This window comes from Monodon monoceros, unplaced genomic scaffold (genome assembly GCF_005190385.1).
Source record: "Monodon monoceros isolate NGI ecotype Baffin Bay Population unplaced genomic scaffold, NGI_Narwhal_1 Super_Scaffold_13, whole genome shotgun sequence".
Taxonomy (NCBI): domain Eukaryota; kingdom Metazoa; phylum Chordata; class Mammalia; order Artiodactyla; family Monodontidae; genus Monodon; species Monodon monoceros.
Genome location: NW_021703769.1, coordinates 70,173,812 through 70,197,895, shown reverse-complemented (window position 1 = coordinate 70,197,895; position 24,084 = coordinate 70,173,812). Strand labels below are relative to the sequence as shown.

The following is a 24,084-nucleotide window of genomic DNA, read 5'->3' as shown; positions in this document are numbered from 1 at the left end:
TCCGGTGCCCAGCTTGACTCCAGACTTTAATCCAAACAGTAAGGACAAAGGCCGAGGAGGAGAGGGGGGATGCTGTTGCCCCACGGGGTCCTGTGGCTCTCTAAGCCCCAACTCCTTCTCATCTCTGTCTGCAGAGCCTTGTTCAAACCCACAGAAAAAAAAGCACCTTCTGGGGGCTGTTGTGTTACCAACCACGAGTGAGGCTCCGTGCTGTCCCACGGGAGCCGCCTTCCCACGGGAGCCATGGAGCTGGGGCTCACTCCCAGGGTTATTCGACTTAAGCATTCTGGCTCTTTCCTATCCTTTGCTGCCTCGAAAAGAGCCTGCCCTGCTGGGCTCTGCCGCAAACCCCATGACCCGGCCCACGCACATCCCTCTGGACTGGCCTCGTGGTCAGAGCCAGAAGTTCCTGGAACAATGTTTGGGCTGCTGGGGGCCTCTGAGCTGCCTTCCACCTGAACCCTTGGCCTCTTCAAGACTGGCCGGGAACCAGCAGGAGGGTGAGTGTCCCACATTTCCCCTCCACTCCTCTGCCCTTTCTAGACTGGGTCCATTAGGTAAAGCTGTCTTTTGGCCCGCTTTTCAGGGGTGGAGTTCAGAGGGCAGGTCAGGAGCCAGGATTACAGCTCGAAACACCAAAAAACAAAAAAGAAAACTATTGCACCCTTGTGTCTAGTTTCAGTCTTCTGTTTTCTACACACTAAACCCACATCTTAGGTTTTCAGGCGGGTCTAAGCTTGATTCCAGCTGGGCACTGAGCAGGGTAGCACAGAGGGGCCATCCCACCCCAAACTTCACCCTTTCCTTTCTGGACAACAGCCAAGTCCCAGTGCTGGCTCCAGATCCCTCCCACTTTGGACCTACAAGACCTTCAGCTCAGAGAGCAGTTCTGCCCTCACCATACCACACCCGTTCTACGTTCTAAGCCGCAGCACGCAGACGTCAGGAGGCCAAGATCCAGAGAAGTCAGGTGAGAGCGAGGTGGTGGGCCGGCTGGGCTGGATCTCCCTCAGCTTGCGCTGCTGGCTCTTATCCTGTCGCTTGAGCTTTCTGGTCCAGCTTCTCACACCCTGCCCTTTCCATGGATTGCCCATCTCAATCTACAGCCTGGCCTGAATAATCCCCCTCCTCCTCCTTTCCCTCCCACTTCACTGTTCCCTCCCCTCCCCCTCCTCCAGTGAGTCATGAGTTTTGCCCATTCACATACCAGATTCCGGCTCCCCAAACAGTTGCTCAGTTGGCTGTGTTTTTCTCCAAGCTGGGGAGGGTAGCTGGGCAAGCGGGGTCTCAGGCCCAACTGGCCTTTTTGGAGTTTTCCAACATATGTGAGGGGCCAGGAGGGGAGCTGAAGGAGGGGACGTCAGGGAGGAGCCCACCAGGATTAGGCCCGGAGGCAAAGCAGGAAGAGAAAGCAAGCTGGGGGCTGGCAGGAAGTTCAGACAGGCAGGACCTAGAGTGGGTTTTCTCAGGTGCACAATGGAATCCCCTGGACAGCTTCCAAAAAACTGCTATCTGGGTCCCATCCCAGAGAGTGTTTTAATTGGTTTGGGATTTTAAAAGCTCTGCAGGCAAATAAAAATGAGCCTGGGTGTGACCCACTGTGTGAGCACTGGATCTGGCTTTGAATCCCAGCCCCACCACTCACTAGCTCTGTGAGCGTGGGCAAGTGGCTCCCTCAGCCTCAGTTTCCTTACCTTAAAGCAAGAATTCAACAGCTGGCACCACTGTGATATTGTTAAGGGAAGGAAGCTACACTCTGGACCCTGACGTGGCAGCATGGAGCTGGTCCAGGACACCTCCCGCCCGCCACTGGAGTACATGAAGGGGGTCCCTCTCATCAAGTACTTTGCAGAGGGACTGGGGCCGCTGCAGAGCTTCCAAGCCTGGCCCGATGACCTGCTCATCAGCACCTACCCCAAATCCGGTAGGCGATGAGGGCACCAATGCCTCTCCTGGGCTGCAGTCCCCACCTTGGGCCGGGAGGGGCGTGCTCAGCCCTGCTCATCTCCCATTTCCCTCTCTCTCCAGGCACCACCTGGGTAAGCGAGATCCTGGACCTGATCTACCAGGGTGGCGACCTGGAGAAGTGTCAAAGAGCCCCCATCTTCGTCCGGGTGCCCTTCCTTGAGCTCAGGGTCCCTGGCCTTCCCACAGGTATGTGGTGGGGTGCTGGGAGGTAGGACTCGGGCTCCAGCTCAGCCGGCTTTTCCCTACCTATGGCTTAGGTGCTGAGCTTCTGGAAGATACACCAGCCCCACGGCTGATCAAGACACACTTGCCCCTGGCTCTGCTTCCACCGACCCTGCTGGATCAGAAGGTCAAGGTGAATGGCAGAGGAAGCCAGGGAAGGAGGCTGCTGGGGCCATCCCAGCTTTGGCCCTACCTTCTGGGGAGGTCTCCTCACCTCCTCCAGCCTGGTCTCATCTTAAGGGAGGCGGGGGGCATCTGCCTGATGGCTCTAGTGGGGTCAGATAATCTGGTGAAAAGGGGACTCCTCTGTGCAGAGTCGGGCTCACAGGCCCGTGGAAGAGGGGCTGGTGGGAATCCAGCATGCCTTGTTCCAAATTCAGGCAGAGTGGCATTGAGGGGATTAGATTAGTATAAAATATGGTTTCAGGGAGCAGCCCAGAGTTCGGCATCAGAGCAGGGTTCAAGCCCCAGCTCAGTCTCGCCCACACCATGGGACTGTAAGTGAGTCAGCCTCTAGACCCGTTTCTCCCTCAGCCAAACCGAGAGAACCTCCCTGGCAAGGATGCTGTGAAGGGTGGGACACCTAGTGCCCAGTGTGCTGTGTGGTGATGGTGCTGGGGTGTCGGGGGGGTCATCTGCCCCTCCAGGTGGTCTACGTTGCCCGCAATGCAAAGGATGTGGCCGTCTCCTATTACCACTTCTACCACATGGCCAAGGTGCACCCTGACCCTGGCACCTGGGACAGCTTCCTGGAGAAGTTCATGGCTGGGGAAGGTGGGGCTGACTCTGGAGGAAGGAAAGGGGTGGGGTGGAGCTGAGGGGCACCAGCTACAACTTATGCCAACCTCTGTGTCCATGCCCCCTGCCCTTTTCTCCAGTGTCCTACGGGTCCTGGTACCAGCACGTGCAGGAGTGGTGGGAGCTGAGTCACACCCACCCTGTTCTCTACCTCTTCTATGAGGACATAAAGCAGGTGAGGCCGCCTGCTTCTGCGTCCCTCCATGTCACACGCAGAGAGGCAGGAACCTCACAGTGACCTGCCAAGGCCCTCTCAGCCCCCCTCCCCTATGACAGCCCACAGCCCAGTCCTCCTGGATCCCCTCCGCAGGACTGAGCAGCAGTGCCCCCTTGCAGCAGTGCCCTGTATAGCTCTTATCTCCTAGCACTGGAGTCAGCAACACGTGCACTCATCCATCAGCTAGTTACTGCTGTTGCTTCTCCTGGGGTCACGGTTATGAAAGAGGACTGTCCCTTCTCTCATCCAGCAGGAACCAGACATCTGTAATAAAGGACCACAGGGCAGAAGGCAATCAAACCTGCCCTAGGGAAAGAGGACCAGAGTCAAGGAACAGGGTCTGAGGTCTCTAAGCAGAAGTGGCCAGATCCCCACAGGGTTAGAAAGGGACCTCCCTTCTGTTTGCTCAGCAAGCAATGCAAACCTCCACTGAGGAGCCCCTCTGCTGCTCCAGAACCCCAAAAGGGAGATTCAGAAGATCCTGGAGTTCGTGGGGCGCTCTCTGCCAGAGGAGACCGTGGATCACATCGTCCAGCACACGTCTTTCAAGGAGATGAAGAAGAACCCCATGACCAACTACAGCACCATACCCACCAAAGTCATGGACCACAGCATCTCTGCCTTCATGAGGAAAGGTGAGAGCTGCCCCAGGGAGTGGGCACGGGCATCTGGGGGGAGAGTGGGGGAGCAGCAGCTAGAGCCGCCGTTCAGCCAGTCAGGGCCTCCTCTGCGACGGGGACCTCTCTCCTGTCGTCTCTCCCAGGCATCACTGGGGACTGGAAATCCACCTTCACTGTGGCCCAGAATGAGCGCTTTGAAGCCGACTATGCTGCGAAGATGGCAGGCTGCCACCTCCACTTCCGCTGGGAGCTGAGTGGTGCTCATCAGGGTGAGCGTGAAACAGGCCTCAACAATAAAATCTGATGTGTGTTAAACAGCCTCTGCTGGAAGCAAAGGACGAACCTGAGCCAAAAGGGTACACGCCCACTGGGACCAAGTGAGGCCATCTTCCCTGGTGGCCTCCAGCTCGCCCTAGTTGGGCGGGAAGGAAGGGTCTGGAAAAGTAAAACCCAGGAGACATGGACAAGGGAGGAGGAATATTTATTGATCACAGAATCTTGTGCTGCATCCCCTTCGAGGGTGTCAGGAGATTGCGAGTCCGCTAGGCTGCTTCACTTTTTCTTGGGCTCCTTACAAGCCACCACGTACCGCTGGGCCACATTGAGGGGAGGGGAGTAACCATCTGCATAGGAGGTGTCCTCAAACAGGACCGAATAGTCATCCTGGGGCTGCAGTAGGGGGCAGACGGGAGTGACTGGCCAGAGACCTCCAGGCGAGGCCCCCCCAAACCTAGACAGACAGGAACCTCTGGCTCGTGGGCCCCCAGCCTCTCCTGTCCTCGTAGTCACTCAGGAAGTCTAGATGTTTGAACCTAGTCCCTGTTACTACAGAGCTCTTTCCTCAACAACAAAGGGCCAAGGGTAAGGGATGAAGAGCAGGGAGAAGGGAGACTTGCCACCTACGTGGATGGGCCATAACTGGAGGCTCTGGTACCAGGGAGCCCGTGTTAAAGGGATCAAGGACAGCCTAGAGGGGGACTTCCCTGGTGGCAGAGCGATTAGGAATCCGCCTGCCGGTGCAGGGGACATGGGTTCGATCCCTGGTTCCGGAAGATCCCACATGCCTCGGAGCAAGCAAGCCCGTGCGCCACAACTACTGAAGCCCGTGTGCCTAGAGCCCATGCTCTGCAACAAGAGAAGCCACCGCAATGAGAGGCCCACGCACTGCAACGAAGAGTAGCCCCCGCTCGCTGCAACTAGAGAAAGCCTGCACGCAGCAACGAAGACTCAACGCAGCAAAAAGAAAAAAAAAAAAAGACAGCCTAGAGGGCAGCAGGCAGGTATCCTGGAGGAAGAGGGGAGAACAGCCTTTAAACTCCCATCAGGTGATGGGTGACCAGGGTGTCAGCAATGTCAGGAGCTCGAGAGAAAGCAGCTCAGCCAAGGAAAGGGCAGTGGTGCAGGAGTCAAGGGTCCAAAACAGGCCCTGGGCATTGAACTTCCCATCTCAGTGCAAAAGCGAGGTTAGACTAGAGTATGCTTCGGGTCCATTCCGCTCAGGGCTTGCTAAGGCTCCGAAGCTTGGAGAGAGGAGGGCTGGCTGGTGCTGACCTAGAGGGCAGGGCTGTAGGGCAGACTAAGCAGAAGACAAAGGCCAACTTGCAGGACCCTCCTAGCTCAGAGAGGCTGTAAGATGAGGAAAAGGGGACGGAAAGTGGGAAGATGTTCCATGACCCAGCTGGTCCTTGTAGCGGGGCCAGTGTCTCTCCCGTGAAGGCTGGCTTACCCGTTGCGGGGGCGTGTGGATCAGGGCACGGTAGAAGCAGGTGGTCTGGGGATACAGGGCCAGCACGAGCTGCTCCTTCTGGAATAAGGCTTCGGGGTCTGTCTCCGGGTTGGCCTTCCACTGCGGCAGTGGGATGATCCGCCGGCGGCTCAGGGTGTGTCTCCTGGTGGGGGCGAGGGGGAGCTAAGGTCAACTCATGGCCAGGTGGGGGCCCCATCCCAGCAGCTTAGCTGCCCCCAGGCTTCCACAGCCCCCCCATGAGCTCACTCACTCTTTGCCTTCTTCGTCAATGTCATCTACCTCATACCTGTGGGTAAACAAAAGGAAAGCGGTGGATGCAGGGAGGTGCATAGTCCAAGTCAGGGAGCCCCGAGGAAGTGGGGGAGGAGGGCAGGGAAGGGAAGTAGCCCAGGAGCCCACTTCACACACCATCCCCACCGGCACCCAGGGGAAGCTGCTTTTCTCCCATCTTGCAGACGGGTGAGAGTCGCAGCCCAAGTGGGTGTGGTGACGGGAGAAGGGCCCACAGGGCTGGGCGTCCACTCACTTGTTGGTGGTATGGCTGTAACTGACCACCTCGGCCAGGATCCACTGCTCATCCCCATCCACAGCCTTCACCCGGGCAGCTACCTTGTCTCCAGGTTTGGCCACGTAGTCCCCAGAAGCTGGAATGGCCCCACAGAGGGGCGGGGGCCTGAGGGTGGAATAAAATGTCACTTCCAGTCCCTTCCTTGCCAGCGCCCCCAGCCCCGGGCCCGCCCTCACTTGTCACCAGGCTTCCCGATCCACAGGGGCAGCGTCATGGCTGACTGCTGCAGCAGGGTCATCAGCACCCCCCTGCGCATGGTCTTCCGAGGGGGCTCCGAGTCATTGTACAGGCCCGCGATCTTGGCCGCTGTGGGAAAGAAGCGAGCCTTTGAGACACCAGGGACAGGGTTCCCGCCCCCAGGCCCACCCTAGCCTGCCTGCATCGGGCCGTCAGAGCTCAGCCTGCAGCCCCACCACCCAAGTTAGCACCAAGGGCCCAGGTGCCATCCTGCCCCTTCCACCAGATGCCCACAGTTAGACCGCCCAGATGGTGAGGCACCAGGAGGGGGGAATACCCTAGGGAGAGGGAACTAGAAAGGGCAAAAGCTGGGATTCTGGGGTGCTGGTCACGTTCTATTTCTTGATCTGGGTGCTGGTTGATCTGGGTCCATTATGTTCAGTTAGTGAAAGTTTCGGTGAGCTGTATGTCCACTTACGTGTACTTTTCTATGAATATATGTTGTAATTCAACAAAAAGTTTAAAAAACAAACTCTCAAATGTGGACAGACCCCTGACCTCCTCAGGCATGGTTCAACACACCCAGCCACTTCATACAAACCCAGCTGGCAGTGTGACAGCATTGTTGATGGGTGAGGAGTTGCACACGGGGGGTTCACTGGGGCAAGAGAGGTGGGAAAGCCACAGCAGCCTGAGGGCTCTGGAAGCCAGTGCCTCGTGTAGGTAAACTCCACATGGAAGGCTGGCTTCAAGACACCCAGGGTGCAGCTCTGGTTCTCCCCACAGCAAGAAATGGGAGTGGGTGGCAGTAGGAAGGAGGGAGGTGACTGACCCAGGCAATAGAGGGAGCAGGGGAATCAGCGTGGTCTGCAGGGAGCTCTGGGGATGATCCCCTTTCCCTTCCCCACCCCAGGCTGCCCAGGCGCTTCTCTGTCAGAAGCCCCCGGAACAGTCCCACCAGACTGAGGTCACAGGCTCCCCTACAGGGAGACCTGACTGCTGCTCTCAGGAACCCTCACTCCGCCTGGTCCAGGAATGCCGGCCTGGTCGTCTCTAACTCACCAATCCGCCTCTCTTCCAGCAGAGACTTGATTTCCGCAATCTTATCTAGGGCTTTCCGGAGGATGCTGAGGGCAGGGAGAAGGGAAAGAAGAGGTCTGGATGAAGCACAAAGCGCAGACTTCCTTTTCTCGTTACGGCAGGCTGGCTAGCTCAGACCAACCCTGATGTTGGAAACTATAAACCCTAAGCACGTGTTTTTTAATCTTAAAAGCATAAAAGGCAAGAGGAAGTGGCAGGCCAAAAAACCTAAGAGGGTCCTGGAGAGGTAAGCAAAGCAGAGAGCTGCCTTGGCCGCAGTGCATCCGACAAATCCTGAAGAAGTGTTGCTGGGTGCCAGCGGACTCTAACAACCTTTTGCGATTCGGAGGACAGAAGTTAAAACTTGGGGTCTGCCCTAGTGGCACCTGTAAAAGAGACACTCCAGAGGACTGTGGGGAGTTGTCTCGGCTCAGAGCAGGGCTGAGGGTGGAGGGAACTCATCCCTGAAAGACTGCAGCCCCAGGAAACCTCTGGAGTTCGATTACGGGGGTTCCAGGGTGGCTGGGACCCAAGCAACCTGGCAGAAGTGCACACAGATCCTTGCGGGAAGAAGGCTTCTTTATCCTAGACCTTTGGGAACCTCCCCCAAAGAATATCTCAACAGCAGTAAGCAGCAGAGAAGCCAGTTCAGGTCATTTATTCTCCAGCACATTCCTCTCGCAAACCTTTAGTAAATGCCCACGTGTTTCTGAAGGCCTTGGTTCAGACCCGTGAGAACACAGCACAACAGTGTCACAGGAGGTGTCCCAGAGGGTGTGACTCTTGTGGATCCATCAGGCAAAGAAAGGCCAGAAGATCGGGCAAGGGGCAGCCTTGGCAGAGGGAACTGCGCAAACCAAAGCAGGGAGGGATGAACACCATGCTGACAGGCTTGGAGCACTGAAGCTCAGCGTGGCTGGTGTCGGACGCCAGGATGACTCAGCCAGAGCCACCTCGGGCTTGTGCGTGAGCACTGGTACACGGGGCAAAGCAGAGGAGGAGGTAAAAGCCAGCAGGCCAAAGGGAACTTGCAAAGTCTGATCATTGCTGCTGGGCCTGTTTGGAGGACATCCTTTTACGTAGTATGTCCTAAGCTGTATTCTGTGAGATATTAATGGAGTGGTTCTCAACCCTAGCTGGACATCAGAACGCCCTGGGGAGCTTTTTAAAAAGAATCCCAGTTGCTTTAAGTAAGAATCATCAACAGATGCCGAAACTAGTGGGTCTGATGTGAAATGGGATATGTACACAGTCTCCAAGCATCTCTCATAAGATACTTATTAATCACACAACGGACAACAGTGATAACCTGGCACAGGAGAAACCTGGAAGAGCCCACCTTAACCAGTGGGAGTCTTTTGGCCTTGTAATATGATGACGGAGGACGACATCACTTCCATGCTATTACTTCCAAAAGCGTAAAACCTGAATCTAATCGTGAGGAAACATCAGACAAACCCAACTGAGGGCCATTCTACACTGGCCTGTAATCTTCAAAATGTCAAGGTCAGGAAAAGCAAAGACAGCCTGGGAACTGTTCCAGATTGGAAGAGACCAGAGAGACATGAAAACTAAACACAGTGCTGATCTGCACTATAAAAATGTTCTGTTCTTTTGCTGTAAAGGTCATCAGTGGACAGTGATGAGACCTGAATAAGATGTGTAGATCAGTTAATAGTTTTATATCTGCAATTTCCTGATTTTGAGAAATGTACCGTGGTTGTTTAAGAATGTCCTGGTTTTTAGGAAATGCCGACTGATGTATTTAGAGGTCAAGAGGCATCATGCATCATGTCTGCAACATAAATGATTCAGAAAAAAAAAGATTGTAAATACATATATCTATAGAGTGATAAAGCAACTGTGGTAAAAATACATTTCTGTAAGTCTGAAATTATGTAGAAAGTTAACATCAGTGCATGAACTCCACCCCAGTTAAAGAAGAACCTCTGGGCGCAGCCAGACTTGAGAACCAGTGTATAAATGTATTCCACTGTCAAGTAAGTTTGTGAAATACTGAGTTAAAGAAATTGCTGTTGCAGAACTTGGCAGAGCCTTCAATACTTTAATACTGCAGCACTTTAATACTTCAGTTCTTTAATACTTCAGTGCTTTAATTTGCATTGTGAATCTCTAAGGAGAGGAATGTAATATTCCGTTTCCTAAAGTGCCACTGCAGAGATCTGAGGAAACAATGTTTTAAGATCATTTCCTATTTAAAGAGCAGTTTTCTGGAGCTGAAACTTCTCCATCTCGGAACCATACAGGCTTCAGGTCAACCAGGATGACCACCCAGCGAAGCGTGGGTCCCTACCTTCTGGGAGGCAGCCTGCCAGCCCGTCAGCAACCCTCAGGGATGGTGCCATCCCAAGAGCCCCACTTCACCTGGGACAGCAGAGGAAACGCCTCTTGCTGGCTGGCCTTCCTTTGAAGGGTCCTCAGCCAAGAACCCTGAGCCTTAACCTCCCTCCCCGCCCAAAACCCGGCCCCCGTCCCCAACCATTCGTAAGGGGCTAAATGGTGTGGGCTCTTTAAAGTAACCCAATACTGCTGCATACCGATACACAGTAATTATTTGATTGGGGTGAAAAATAATTCCTTGTGGGCCTTCTCTCCTGCGCCCTCACAGAGCCACACCTGGAGAAGTGCCTTCTGAACCAATGTTAGAAAATATCTTGTTCCCACCCAGAATGGCTGCCCGTCTCCACTGGAACACGGAAAGTGACATCTTTGATCTGTTTCCCTTTGACTCCTGCTGCTAAAAGAGATGACTGTTAAATGAAGACACAGGGGTTCCTTTCTGTTTTCTGCAAAAGCAGGAGGAGGAAAAGCAGCCAGGACTGGATAGAAGGAACAGCAAAGCATCACAGGCTTGGGCTAGCTCATGAAGCAGGCTCTTGGCGCCTCTTCATTTTCCCAAGAGGTTTAATGCAAATATTTAGAAGATGAGCTGATAGGTGCTGCAGCACCTGGGTCAGTGCCACAGGCACACACAGTACCATGTTTTCCCCACCCAGATGCGGAGCTCCCTGTGGGCAGGGGTGGCATCTTATCTGTCTCACCCACTCTCCTGTTCCCAGCATGGTATCTGGAGGTGAGGACACCTTATTCATTGTTTAGTGAATGAACGTGTGAAGGTCTGAGAGTCTGAAAAAGTGAAATGACAGCAGAACTGCAAGGGACCTGCACTTATGAAACAAGCTTTAAGTGTTAAACTCTGGTTAAGTCAATGCCAGAGAAGAGCTCACACCAGCTGGTTGCAGAAGCAGCTGCCTCCCTCTGCCGGCAGTTAAGCCGGGAAGGGAAAGTCTGCCTTTTACTTTCAAATGAGCGTTGAGTCACTCTGACTTACACAAGCCAAACTCCAGGCCCACTAATGGGAAAGGGCCCAACTATGGCTACCCGATGAATTTGCAAATCAGGGAGAAGATGGGGGTGGGGAAGGCTCGCCTGGAAAGCCAAGCAAGCAACATCTCCAACCAGAATTCGCCGTGTCCCCTCCCCGCCAGTCGGCCCCACCCTTTTGTTCTCTTCCCACCCTGGCAAAGGGAGCCCCATCAGACCCCTTTGTTCAAGCTAAAAACCTTGGAAATCTTCTCTCCCAACTCGTCCTCCAGTTTGATCTCAGAATCCACCCTTGTTTCTCTATCCCCACTGCCATTGTCTCAGCTCAACTCCGTCACTTATCTTTTGCCTGGTCTCCAAACTGGCCTTGAATCTCACCCAGTCTGCTCTCCATGCGGCAGCCAGGGGTTTCTCTCCTGCTCTTACATCGCCTTTGGCTCGCTATGGCCTCCACGATAACGTCCAGGTATTGGAGGTCTTCCACATCCTGCCCTCCCCTCCCCCAGCCATGCAAGGACTAGTTCTCATTCCCCAAATGCGCTCCTCCATAGTCCTGGCACACTCTGTCCTCCACTTGGGCGCTCTGACTTGTCTGCCTACCCATCCCCAGCTCAAGTTTCTCCTCCTCCCTGAGAGGGTCTCAGATCCCCAGGCACAGTGAACACCATCTCGGCCGGGCCACCAACTACACTGTCCTGTAACGTTTTTAGGGTGTCTCTCCTTTCTGGACTGCTTGCCCTTGAAGGCAGGATCTCACTATCCTTGTGTCTCTCTATGGAGACTGCCCAACACCAGGCATAACCATGGGTTATGGTCAAAAGAGTTTGAAAAATACTGGTATTAGGCACTTTACGTGCATTATCGCATTTTACGTTGACAATTCTACAGGTAGTTATTATCTCTATTTTAATGACGGAGCAACTGAGTCTCAGCTGAAATGACTGCCCAAGGTCAAGTGACTAGAAAAAGGCATCACTGGGATTTGATCCACACCTTTCTGCCATCTATAAAACAGCAGGGCCAGGGAAGAGAGGCCAGAGTGGGCTCTAGGGAAAGTGGGCCCTAAAGGAGAAGCTGGGGAGTCAGAATCTGCTTATCCATGGGAGGAGAGGCAGGCTGGGGCTATGGTCCACAGGCTCCTACAGCCCAGCACCTGGATGTGGAGGGGAGGCGACGGCAGGGCAGTGGGACGGTACTCACTTGCACTCAGCCTCTGCATCGGCCTTGGCGGTTGTATAGAGGCCACGCAGCTTTGTCCGGTAATAGGGAGAGACTGCAGAATAAACAAAGGGAGAAAGATGCATGGGTGAGGGGCAGCTGGCAGCAATGTGGCACTGCTTCCAGTCCGCCGGAATCAGACTCTGGGAGGCACCGAGGAGCCATGGGCTGAGGTATGATGAACTTTACTGGCTCAGAAGTGCCCCACGAGGCCGATACCTCCATGTTCACATTTTCATATGGTACAGATGCCATCACAACACCTAGGAGAGGACTCTCTAACCTCTGCCAGAGTGTGACCCACGCAAACAGAAAACAATTCTCCAAGCTCCTCAGAGTTGGAAAGCACCAGCCCGGGAGCCTGACCTCAGGGCATGTGCAGGGCACACGAGTAGGGAAGCTCTAGAAAATGTCGGCTAACTGGGGGGTCCTGTGCGCTGTAAGGGGGTTCCCGAGACGCAGCGTCATTTCCCGACTTCCCAGTCCTCAGAGTTGGGGGATTTTAAGGTTCCTTAGTGGCTAGACAGTCTGTCATCTGTCTCCTGGGTCATCTTAGGTCACCCAGCCTAAGGGAAAACTGTCCCTCAGGGATAGGGAGCAAGCAGTTCATTTTGGATTAGGCAGATACATGCAAAAGTCCCTTTCGAAAATGATGACCGCCACGTTCCCAGTCTTGGCCCACTCCTTTCTCTCCCGAGCCCAGCTACTCACTCTTGTTCTCTGTCTGCATCCGCTCATGGGTCTTTTGGATGTTCACTAAGTTGTGTTCGCTCCTCGAACGCTCTTCCTGCAAGGATGAGGTCAACAGGACATGAGGGGAGGCCCTTTATCCTGCTGTGGCAACTACCCTGCAGCCCAGGCCAGAGGCCCCATAAATATGACCCTCATTTTGTAAATCCAACTTCCAAATCCGTAAGTTTAAAAGCATTTTCCCCCCTGACTAATGCAAAAGCAATACAAAAGGCATCAAAGTTAACTTACAAGTTATACATTTAATGACTCTACTTTATCAAAAAGACAAACTGACCCACAGATTCAATGCAATCCCCATCAAAATTCCAGCTGACTTCCCTGCAGAAATTGACAAGCTGATCCTCAAGTTTATATGGAAATTCAAGTGACCCAGAACAGTCAAAACAATCTTAAACAAACAACAAAAAAAAAACATTGGAGGAGTCACGTTTCCCAATTTCAAAATTTCCTACAAAGCTGCAGTAGTCAAATGGTGTGATGCTGCCATATAGGTCAATGGAACAGAGCCGAGAGTCTAGAAACTAACACGTGTATCTATGATCAATTCATCTGGGGAAGCGGGGCAGGTAAGGACGCTGATACAATCCTTCCCCACATCAGTGGTCCTGGGACCAGGGCTGCAAATGAAGATGCCGGAAGCAGGGATGATTCCTAAGGAAGAAGCTATAACTATACCTTTTAACCTTTATGTCAGAATTTCTAAGTGCCTGAGTGGGTAGGTACTTTCACCCCATCTGGCAAAATGGAGTTAACAGTGAATGCAGCTATAATGCCTAGTGGTGAAAACAGCCCACTAGTTCCGTACCTAAGTAACCCTACCTTACATGAATGGGAATGGACGGGGGCCGGGGTGGGGATAGGGGGAGAGTCGGAGGAAGGTGAGGCACTTGCTAGACTAGTGTGTTGTTGCTGGCAATCAGGACCAGCACGGTGGCTGAGCCTAACGTCCTTCAGAGTAGAAAAATCTGGGTAAAAATCAATGACAAATGCAGAGAAGGAGAAAGAGTAGCTGAGGGTAAAAGAATGAATAAATGGGTTATGCAATGATGGAAATTCAGTATTACATTAATACCTGAGAGAGGCTCAGAGCAAGAGAATAACATTGACTCTTAACTCAGTCATACCAGACGCCCTGAAGGTGACGCCGTGTGTCTGCCAAGACCACCTCCGCTTTTAGACCCCAACAAAGTCAAATGGAAGCCTGAAAACCCTCTGAGAGACATTTTGGTTATATAATATGATGATAAACTAGACAAACTGTTGATGACTGACTGGAGTTCTAGTAATGTGCCAGTATCTTTTTTTCTTTATCTTCAAAATTTTATTAATAAACTATTTTTAGAGCAGTTTTAGGTTTACAGAAAAATCACGCAGGTAGAAGACAGAGTTCCCGTACACCTGCTTTCCCCTGCACAGCTTCACCTATTATTAACATCTTGCATTAGTGTGGAACATTTGTTACAATTACTGAACCAATATTGATAATTATTATTAACTAAAGTCCATAGATTACATTAAGATTCACTTTTTGTGTTTAACATTCTATGGGTTTTGACAAATGCAAAATGTAACGTATCCACCATTTTGGTATCATACAGAATAGTTTCACCTCCCTTAAAAACCCTCTGTGCTCCCCCATTCATCCCTCCCTCCAAGCCCTGCGCAATCACTGATCTTTTTATTCTCTCTATAGATTTGCCTTTTCCATATTGTCATATAGTTGGAATCATACAGTATAGAAAACCTTTCAGACTGGGTTTCCACTTAGCAATATGTGTGCCAGAATCTTCTGACTTATTTTTCAGGTCACATTCCACTACAAAGGATACCATTTGGAAAGGAATCTCTGGAAACTGCTCCCATGGGGTCGTATGGCGGCTCCCAGCAGACTGATCATCGTGTCACTACAAGCCTGGATGATGGGATGCTTAGAAAGGTCCCTGGTTATAACGGACACGATATGCCACAGCATGCTTGCACAAATACATATCACCCTTGTCTTTGTGAATGAAAAGCAAGTAAAGACAACAGGGAAAAAGTGGGTTTCTGACAGGATTAGAGCAGTAGGCACATGGTGGGTCCAAATTCCCCTGGGGAGCAGCCCCATCCCCTGCTCCCCTAGACGAGGAAGGTTTTGAGAGGCCTACGAGGCCATATGATATACTTAGGCTAAATTACATCTAGGTGCGACTACCACTCATCTAACCCTAGTATGGGGCACCCAACATTCTTGGGTACAAAATATGTATCCTAACTGCAGTACCCAGGCCATTAGTACACAATGGCAACAAAATGCATAGTGGAGTAAGCAACATTGGCCCATAGACAGAAAAAGGCTTTAGGGGACATAGGTACTGTTGTGTTCATTGTGGGGCAAGCTGAACTCATTTTCAATGAGAAGCAGCAATCAGAGGGAAAAGACCGTTGATTAGAATAAACAAACAGAAGTGAGTTCTCTCGTAGGAGGAAAGCCAGGGATGGGAGTCAGTCTGGAAAGATGATGAGGCTTTAGTGAAGTGGTTCAGGCCAACCCAACAGGTAACGTGGATAGTTCTAGGACCCACCTGTTGCTGGGAAAGGGCTTGCACCTTGACCCACCAGGGTTTCTTGACTATTTAAAAATGGATAATACTTTAATAAGTAGCCACGAGCAGCGGCCCTCCATCCTAGCTGCTGAGCCCCAAGGGGCACACTTATGGGAATTTTGTGGACCTCTAAACCTATGGAAGCCCTCAAGGGGCATGTGCAATTTACATCAATGCACCATGACTACCCTTGACCCAAGAATAGATCAAAATAAGACATATCCTGAAGTCCAGTTAGCAGAGGTAGGGCTTGTACTCTGAACACCACCTGTGTCCTCCCCACAGGAGGGAGGTGGACTCTGTTATACAACAGTGTGCAATGGAAACCAGTCTCAAGACGAGCCTGAGCTGAGACAGAGTGACTGGCTTTATCCCCAGCTGACTTCGAACCCAGAAATAACTGAATCATGGCCAACTGTAATAAAGCCTTTCCGTAATAAAATCTGGTAAATGGGCAGGGCCAATTCTGTTGCAAAGGCCTAACAAATAGCTCTGTAATTCTTATTGATTTGTTCCATAATGAAACTGAATTTTACCATGACCATACTTCAATATGGTGTAACACACTGGCACTGTTGGTAAGATTCAACTACCTTATGTAAGTCAGTCATAGGGTAATACTGATATTGATGACCAAATGTATTGGGAGATTGAGTCAAAGTCTTCTGAGAATGTAATGCTGATGGAAAATGACTGACCTGAGGAAGAACTGGATTTAACTCACCATCAGCTAATTTCTACGCTAAACAGTTTCACACAAATTTATCATAAGGTACAGGTGGTGGTAGATGAAGGAGGAAAACAGGTAATCAAATTAGTACAAAAATATGAAAGTGTATGTAATGGCTCTATAGGACAGATTAGTTGTTTCTTTAAGTCTATCCCTACCCTATAAGGATTCCTGCCAATGTTAGGCATATTTATCCTGATACTATTGCTGTATCTGTTATATAAATGCTATACTAAAGGTAAATGCTCAAATGACTGTTTTGCTGTAACAGAGCCTAGGCCAAGGGCCAGGGGGGTGGCAGGTGCAGTTAAAGATCAATTCAGCAGGCCTGGGTGTTCAAACACTACACATTCCAAAAAAGGGCTGGCCCTTGACCAGCTCTTAGTAGATAACCTCTAAACACGCTTGGAATATCTTGCCTGATAAGAGTGTCTCTGTTTACCTGAGGTGGAGGCACAAGGAGAATGACTGCTATTGGGTACAGGGCATTTTTGTCAGGTGATGAAAATGTTCTGAAATTGATCATGGTGATGGTTGCACAACTCTGAATATGGATTCAAATTGGACTGTACACCTTAAATGGGCGAATTGTATGGTATGTGAATTATACCTCTCAATATAGCTGTTACTAAACAAAACGAATCATGAAATCCTGCACATGACAGAAAATCCAACAGGAATGGAAGTCATACCCTACATTCTCCTTCTCCTCCCACCTTCATTACATCACCGTGGTTCCTGCATGTCCAATCTCTTTGAACACAACCACCCCCGCCCCCTCCACAGCTCAGTATCACAGCCCACGTTCCCCTCTAGGAGTGGAGGGCTGTGGATTTTTACCTGGGTTTGCTTGATCAGCTGATGGAGCTCTGTGAGCAGTTCTGCAATGCGGGAATCAGCAGACACAAGGGCCATGGTGTGGTATACGGGGGCGCCTGGGGTGGAGGGGGAGCAGAAGAGAGCCTTGTTAGTGGCTGTTGTGGGTTAAACCATTCTCCTGAAAGATATGCTGAAGTTCTAACCTCTGGTACCTCTTACTTGGAAACAGGGTCTTTGCAGATGTAATTAAGATATATGTTAAGATGAAGTCACCCTGGAGTCGGGTGGGCCTTAATCCAACATGACTGGTGCCCTCATAAGAGAAGAAACAGAGACACACATATAGAGAATGCCAGGTGGAGAGACAGACACACACAGAGGGAAGACAGCCATGTGACAGACGCAGAGAGAGAGTGCAGTCATGCAGCTGCAAGCCAAGGAATATCAAGGATCGCTGGCAACCACCAGAAGCTGGGAGAGAGGCACGGAACATACTCTCCTTCTGGGCACCCAAGAAGGAACCCACCCTTGATTCTGGAACTAATACAACCCCTTGATTTTGGAATTCTAGCCTTCAGAACTGTGAGAATACATTTCTTTTAAGTCACCCAGTTTATGGTCGTTTGTCATGGCAGCCCTAGGAAACTGATACAGCGGCAAGGTGTCTTGGATTTCCTCCCTAATCCAATGATGCTCCTATTCGATATGTTCAACCAAGTCAGGAGTACTTGTTAAGTATCTTCAAAGGCAGTATGTCTTAGCCCCAGCTCTGCTGCTACTATCCTGACAAATGATTCAAGCATTCTGGTTTCCTCTTTTTCTTTAATGTGTAAAATGAGGATTCAAATAAGATTTTATATGAAGACACTTTCTAAGTTATAAAGCATTGTTACATTTTTTTACTGTAGAGGGAAGAGAAATTAACTACTAAAAATATCTGACTTAAGGTAAGATGAATGTATTGTGATGAAAATAAAATGCAACAGTAGGTAATTAGAAAAAGAATAAGAGACAATAAAAGGTAATTTTAAAAGTAAGCTATTGTATAGCCAACACATGGAAACAACCTAAATGTCCACTGACAGATGAATGGATAAACAAGATGTGGTACATACACACAATGGAATACCACTCAGCCATAAAAAAGAACGAAATAATACCATTTGCAGCAACATGGATGCAACTGGAGATTATCCTACTAAGTGAAGTAAGTCAGAAAGAGAAAGACAAATATATGATATCACTTATATGTGGAATTTAAAATATGACACAAATGAACCTATCTATGAAACAGAAACAGACTCATGGACCTAGAGAACAGACTGGTGGTTGCCAAGGGAACCTATTTATGAAACAGAAACAGACTCATGGACATAGAGAACAGACTGGTGGTTGCCAAGGGAACCTATCTATGAAACAGAAACAGGCTCATGGACATAGAGGGTGGTTGCCAAGGGGGAGGGAGTTGGGGGAGGGATGGAGTGGGAGGTTGGTGTTAGCAGATGTAAGCTTTTATATACAGGATGGATAAACAACAAGGTCTTGCTGTATAGCACAGGGAACTATATTCAATATCCTATGATAAACCATAACAGAAAAGAATATGAAAACAGAATGTATATATACATATAACTAAATCACTTTGCTGTACAGCAGTAATTAACACAACATTGTAAATCAACTATACTTCAATAAAAGTTTTTTTAAAGTAAGCTACTGTAACTAGGTAAAACTGGACATATGCCTAAAGATAAAAGTAGACTGGAAAGAAAGAACTTTTTTTTAGGATGCTGAAATTTTTACTTTATACCCTACCTTCTTATAAAGGTCATTCAATTAGTACATCTCCATATCCACAAAGATCAGATTCACACTGCATGTCCCCCACCCCCCCGGTAATGAACTGTGAACTCTATGTATTTAAATATGCATATCTTCTTAAAAATCTCTGCTTTTGCTTATTAAAAGAGTAATACACAAACCAGGAATAGAGGGGAGTTTCCTCAACCTGGTCAAGGGCATCTACGAAAACCCACAGATAACATCATACTTATTGGTGAAAGACTGAAAGCTTTCCCCCCTAAGATCAGCAACAAGTCAACATTGCTCTAGAGGTTCAAACTAGGGCAATAAAATGGAATAAAAGAATCAAGATTGGAAAGAAAGAAGTAAAACTCTCTTCATCTGCAGATGACATGACCTTGTATATACAAAATCCTGAGAAACCCACTAAACAACTCTTAGAACTAACAGAGAAGGTTAAGGGACAGAAGATCAAGAGGCAAAAATCAACTGCATTTCTATACAGTTGCAATGAACAACCCAAAAATGAAACTAAGAAAACAATTCAATTTACAATAGCATCCAAAAGAATAAAATACTTAGGAATAAGTTTAATAAGAGAAGTATACAATTCTTATACTGAAAACTACAAAACATTGTTTAAAAAAATTAAGAAGATCTACATAAATAGACATCCCATGTTCATGGATCAGCAGACTTAATATTGTTAAAATAGCACTACTCCCCAAATCGATCTACAGTTTCAACGAAAGCCCTATCAAAATCCCAGGTGGTTTCTTTGCAGAAATTAACAAGCTCATCCTAAAATTAATATAAAAATTCAAGGGATCCAGAATAGCCAAAATAATCTAGAAAAAGTTTTGCCAATTACAAAACGTACCATAAAGCTATAGTAATCAAGATGGTGTGGTACTGGCATAAGGGTAGACATAAAGATGAATGGAACAGAATCAAGAGACCATAAATAAACCCTTATATCCATGGTCAACTGATTTTCCACAAGGTTGCCAAGACAACTTAATGGGGAAAGAATAGTCTTTTTTGATAAATGGTGCAAGGACAACTGGACGTCCACATGTAAAAGAGTGAATTTGGGGCCCTACCTCAGACCATATATAAAAATGATCTGAACAGACAGTTCTCCAAAGAAGATATACAAATGGCCAACAAGCACATGAAAAGATGCTTGATATCATTAGCCATCAAGGAAATGCAAATCAAAACCACAGGAGATACCATTTCACACTCACTAGGATGGCTATAATGAGAATGAGACATAATAACAAGTGTTGGTGAGGATGTGGAGAAACTATATGAATGGGTAAAGTGTGGTATTATCCATACAATAGACTATATTATTACACTAAAAAGGAATGAAGTACTGACACATGCTACACATGGATGAACCTTGAAAACATTATGCTAAGTGAAAGAAGCCAGACAAAACAAACCTCATATTGTATGATTCCATTTATATGAAGTATCCAGAATAGGCAAGTCCATAGAAAGCTGTTGGGGGGGCGGTTGAGGGAGGAAGGGGAGTGACTGTTAATGAGAATCGGGCTTTTTGGCCAGGCGGTGAAAATGTTCTAAAATTGACTGTGGTGATGTCTGCGTAACCCTGAATATACTAAAAACCACTGCATTGTATGCTTTAAATACATGTACGTCTCCGTCCCTTCCAGCCCCAGGCAAACACTAATCTACTTTCTGTCTCTACCGATTTGCCTGTTCTGCACTTCATTTCTTTTTATTGTTGAATAATATTTCATGTTTGCAAATACCACATTTTGTATATCCATTCATCAACTGATAGACATTTGGGTTGTGTTCACTTTTTGGCTGTTATGAACATCGCTGCTATGAACACTTGTGGACATGTTTTCATTTCCTGGGTATACACCTAGGAGTGCAAATGTTGGATCATATGGTAACTCTATGTTTAACCTTTTGAGAACAGCTAGACTGTTTCCAAAGTGGGTGTACCATTTTATATTCCCATCAGCAATGTATGAGGGTTCCGATATCTCTGCATGTGCACCAACATGTGACATTCTCAGTCTTTTTGATTATAGCCATCCTACTGGGTGTGAAATGGTAACCAGTGGTTTTGACTTGCATTTCCTTGATGGCTAATGATGTTGAACATCTCTTCATGTGTTTACTGGCCTTTGTGTATCTTCTCTGGAGAACTGCCCTTTGCCATTTTCAATTGGTTTTTTTTAAAATGATTACTGAATTGCGTCCTTTGAAGCACAAGTTTTTAATTTTTATGAAGTCCAACTTATTTTCATTTGACTGCTTGTGACATATCTTTTTTTCCTCACACGTGCAACACTATTTATTTTTACCACCACAAGCTTTATATAATGCATTCTAACCTAGAGAAGAACATGTCCCTTAAAAAAAAAAGTCTGGCTGCATTAATTAGAACCACACAAAATCAGGGATCTAGAGTTTAAGAGATTCAAAGTGGATAAATTTGAGAATGATCAGCATAGAGGTCGTTGCTAAAGTCTTGGGAATTGATGACGCTAGGGATGATCTGCTGAGTGAGCAAAGAGGAAGGGGGAAAGAGCCCCAATGAACCACAACCAAGGTGAACGTGTGGACCAAAGAAGAGTCCAGTGGGAAGATCCCTGGAAGGAACGGATCAGCACGGAAAAGGGTTGTTCTCTCCTGACACATAAAGCAGAATCCTGGTCAGAACCATGCCTTTTACATGCCTACACTGTGCATATTAAAACTGGGGGAATGGGGCTTCCGTGGTGGCGCAGTGGCTAAGCATCCTCCTGCCAATGCAGGGGACACGGGTTCGAGCCCTGGTCCAGGAAGATCCCACGTGCCACAGAGCAACTAAGCCCGTGCACCACAACTACTGAGCCCGTGCTCTAGAGCCCGCGAGCCACAACTACTGAGCCCGCGTGCCGCAACTACTGAAGCCCATGCACCTAGAGCCTGTGCTCCACAACAAGAGAAGGCACAGCAATAAGCCGGCGCACCACAATGAAGAGTAGCCCCCACTCGCTGCAACTAGAGAAAAGCCCGCGTGCATCAACGAAGACCCAATGCAGCTAAAAATAAATAAAAGTAAAGTAAAATAAAAATAGAACTGGGGGAAGCCCCCCCCCCCCAGCCGGACAGTGGGTTTTACTTTATACAAGCATTGATAGCAAGCACTCCCACTCTGCTGCCAGGTAAATCAGTTACCTTCCGAGAATTCTGACACTTCAAGCCTTCTCCCTCCTAATACCTTTGCTCCTGCCCTCAGACCCACCACCATGCAGGAGGGGTGTGGTAGCAAATAAAGATAACAATTTCCTGCTAGCCGGGCTGTGACGCAGAGACAGAGGTGGAGCCTTGAAGGGGAGGCCAAGCAGAAGGAGGAGGATTTACAGGTGGAGGAAATGTGAGCCTGTTGGCTGAGGGGCGGGAGCACACTGAGAACAAGTCCAAGGACGAGAGAATGGGGCTGCATCTGAAGAGGCCGGAGGGTGAGGGGTGGGATCCAGCCCTGAGACATATCCAGTGTCATCTGTCATTATTTGCTGACATTTCTTCTGGTCTGTCTTATCTACACACACTCAAACGCAGATGTCTTGTCCCATTCCACCCTACCCTCCAAAGAGGCTGAAAGGGTGTGCCATCTATACCCTCTCCCTCTCTGCCAAGGAAACAAACATTACACTTTTTTCAACAACCAGATCAAAACTGGTCTTGTCTGACCATCCCTAAATAAGCCTAACTTTTCTCTTGACTTTTCCTGGAACCTACCTAGACCTATAAACTGGCTTTCCAGCCAGTGGATGTAGGTAGATCTTTTCTTCCCCAACCAGCCTGGAAGCTCCTCAGGCAAGAACAGTCATCTCTGCTGTCATCAACAACCCTTTTTCACCAATAACCCCACTGGTAAGTAGTGTTGGAAAATCGACAGAAACTTCATATTTTTACTCCTTCACACACCACCTCTCTCCTGCCCTGACACCCCTCCCCGAAGTTAGGTCCATTTTGAAATTCCCGTAACAATGATTCGTGTTGGCTGGACATCTCCACCAGAGGAGACCCCAAATCACTCTGCCCAGCACAGACACTCCTTATGTGATTCTACTTCTGTATGTTAGAAATGTTCCATAATAAAAGAAATTTTGTTAAATCAATGTACCCAGAAAATATTCTAAAATTAGATGATAATGGTTGCACAACTCTGAATATACTTTAAAAGACGCAATAAATTATACATTTTAAATGGGTGAGTTGTTTAGTAGGTGAATTATATCTCAGTAAAACTGTTCAAAAAAAAAAATCAGTATGTCCAAAAGCAAGCTCATCCCCTCCCTACTCACCCCACCCCCAAACCCCTAGGTGGCAGCACACTCCTCCTAGCCCATTCAGCCGCCTACGCTGGAACCTGAGTTATTTTCAACTCCCCCTTCTCCCTCGATCCTCATGTCCAACCAATCGCCACTCTGGCTGATTTACTGCCCCAGTATTTCAGGCCTCCATCCACTCCTTTTTCGTCCTTCACTCGTTGGTTCAGGCTGTATCAGGTCCGTCTCACCGTAACTTATACGGCAGCCTCCTAGCTGGGCTTCCTCCCTGCTTTCTCGTCTCCCTCAAACCCACCCTCTGCAGAGCTCCAGGACTGTCCATCTAGAAGACAAGTGTGGCCATGTCATTTCCCTACCAAAAACTTTCAATCCCCTCCCACGTTCTCCCGCCAGGAAAAGTCAAGCCCTTAATACAAGACACAAGGTCTCCACAAAGAGGTTTCCATCCTCATGTCTCCCCCACTCGAACATCGCTCAGCCCTGTCTGCCTCACATTTTATATTCCAGTAACACTGAACTGTTCCGCTGTTGACTGGGCGCCATGTAACTTATGTTTGTGCTGCTCCCTCTATCTGGGATGTTCTTCCTGCAGGCAGATTACCCCTAATCCTCTGCCTGATTTAACTGTTCTCTAAGACCTGGATTACTACCAAGTCACCCCCTCCCCTAATCATAGAAAGCCCCAGTCTCCTCAGCTGGGTGAAGTTACCTTTCTCTGTGTCCCCATTATACCCTGTGCACCTCTCCACCACTGTGCCCATCAAATCGTATTGCAATTCTGTGCGTGTGTATATTTGTCCCCTCCCCCAGCGTGTCCAGTCTCTGACAGCGGGGATCACTTTATCCTCCGTACCTAGCGCAGGGCTGGCACGGTACCCCCCATCCTCACTTCTACTCCCATTTAATCTTTTTTTTTTTTTTTTTGCGGTACGCGGGCCTCTCACTGCTGTGGCCTCTTCCGCTGCAGAGCACAGGCTCCAGACGCGCAGGCTCAGCGGCCATGGCTCACGGGCCCAGCCGCTCCGCGGCATGCGGGATCCTCCCAGACCGGGGCACGAACCCGCGTCCCCTGCATCGGCAGGCGGACTCCCAACCGCTGCGCCACC

The 24,084-nt window shown here is 49.0% G+C and overlaps 2 protein-coding genes across 9 annotated transcripts in view; one reads left to right on the top strand and one right to left on the bottom strand.

The window, feature by feature from the left end:
• The first annotated feature begins 16 nt into the window (after positions 1-16).
• On the top strand, positions 17-4,135 carry LOC114893983 (sulfotransferase 1A1). 3 transcript variants are annotated; one of them, XM_029220060.1, is made up of 9 exons: positions 17-500; positions 820-970; positions 1,746-1,924; positions 2,029-2,154; positions 2,226-2,323; positions 2,838-2,964; positions 3,069-3,163; positions 3,660-3,840; positions 3,969-4,135. In XM_029220060.1, the coding sequence occupies exons 3-9, from the start codon at positions 1,777-1,779 to the stop codon at positions 4,127-4,129; spliced, it is 936 nt and encodes a 311-aa protein (XP_029075893.1). In that variant the 5' UTR covers positions 17-500; positions 820-970; positions 1,746-1,776; the 3' UTR covers positions 4,130-4,135. The 3 variants fall into 3 exon arrangements, with proteins under 3 accessions (XP_029075893.1, XP_029075891.1, XP_029075892.1); XM_029220058.1 differs by having other exon boundaries at positions 1,741-1,924; XM_029220059.1 differs by having other exon boundaries at positions 1,702-1,924.
• The window catches only part of SGF29 (SAGA complex associated factor 29), a 38,212-nt gene continuing 17,303 nt past the window's right edge, over positions 3,176-24,084 (bottom strand). For 4 of the 6 annotated variants that reach the window (XM_029220051.1, XM_029220055.1, XM_029220054.1 and 1 more), the window contains 9 exons: positions 16,869-16,963; positions 12,672-12,747; positions 11,943-12,015; positions 7,380-7,444; positions 6,317-6,446; positions 6,099-6,245; positions 5,823-5,858; positions 5,552-5,714; positions 4,132-4,494 (listed from right to left, as the gene is read on the bottom strand). In XM_029220051.1, coding sequence (XP_029075884.1) covers positions 4,378-4,494; positions 5,552-5,714; positions 5,823-5,858; positions 6,099-6,245; positions 6,317-6,446; positions 7,380-7,444; positions 11,943-12,015; positions 12,672-12,747; positions 16,869-16,963 — 902 coding nt within the window. In that variant the 3' untranslated portion in view covers positions 4,132-4,377. Of the gene's footprint in view, positions 3,470-4,131; positions 4,495-5,551; positions 5,715-5,822; positions 5,859-6,098; positions 6,246-6,316; positions 6,447-7,379; positions 7,445-11,942; positions 12,016-12,671; positions 12,748-16,868; positions 16,964-17,066; positions 17,072-24,084 lie in introns of those variants that run through there. The other 2 variants (XM_029220056.1, XM_029220052.1) reach the window with 2 other exon arrangements.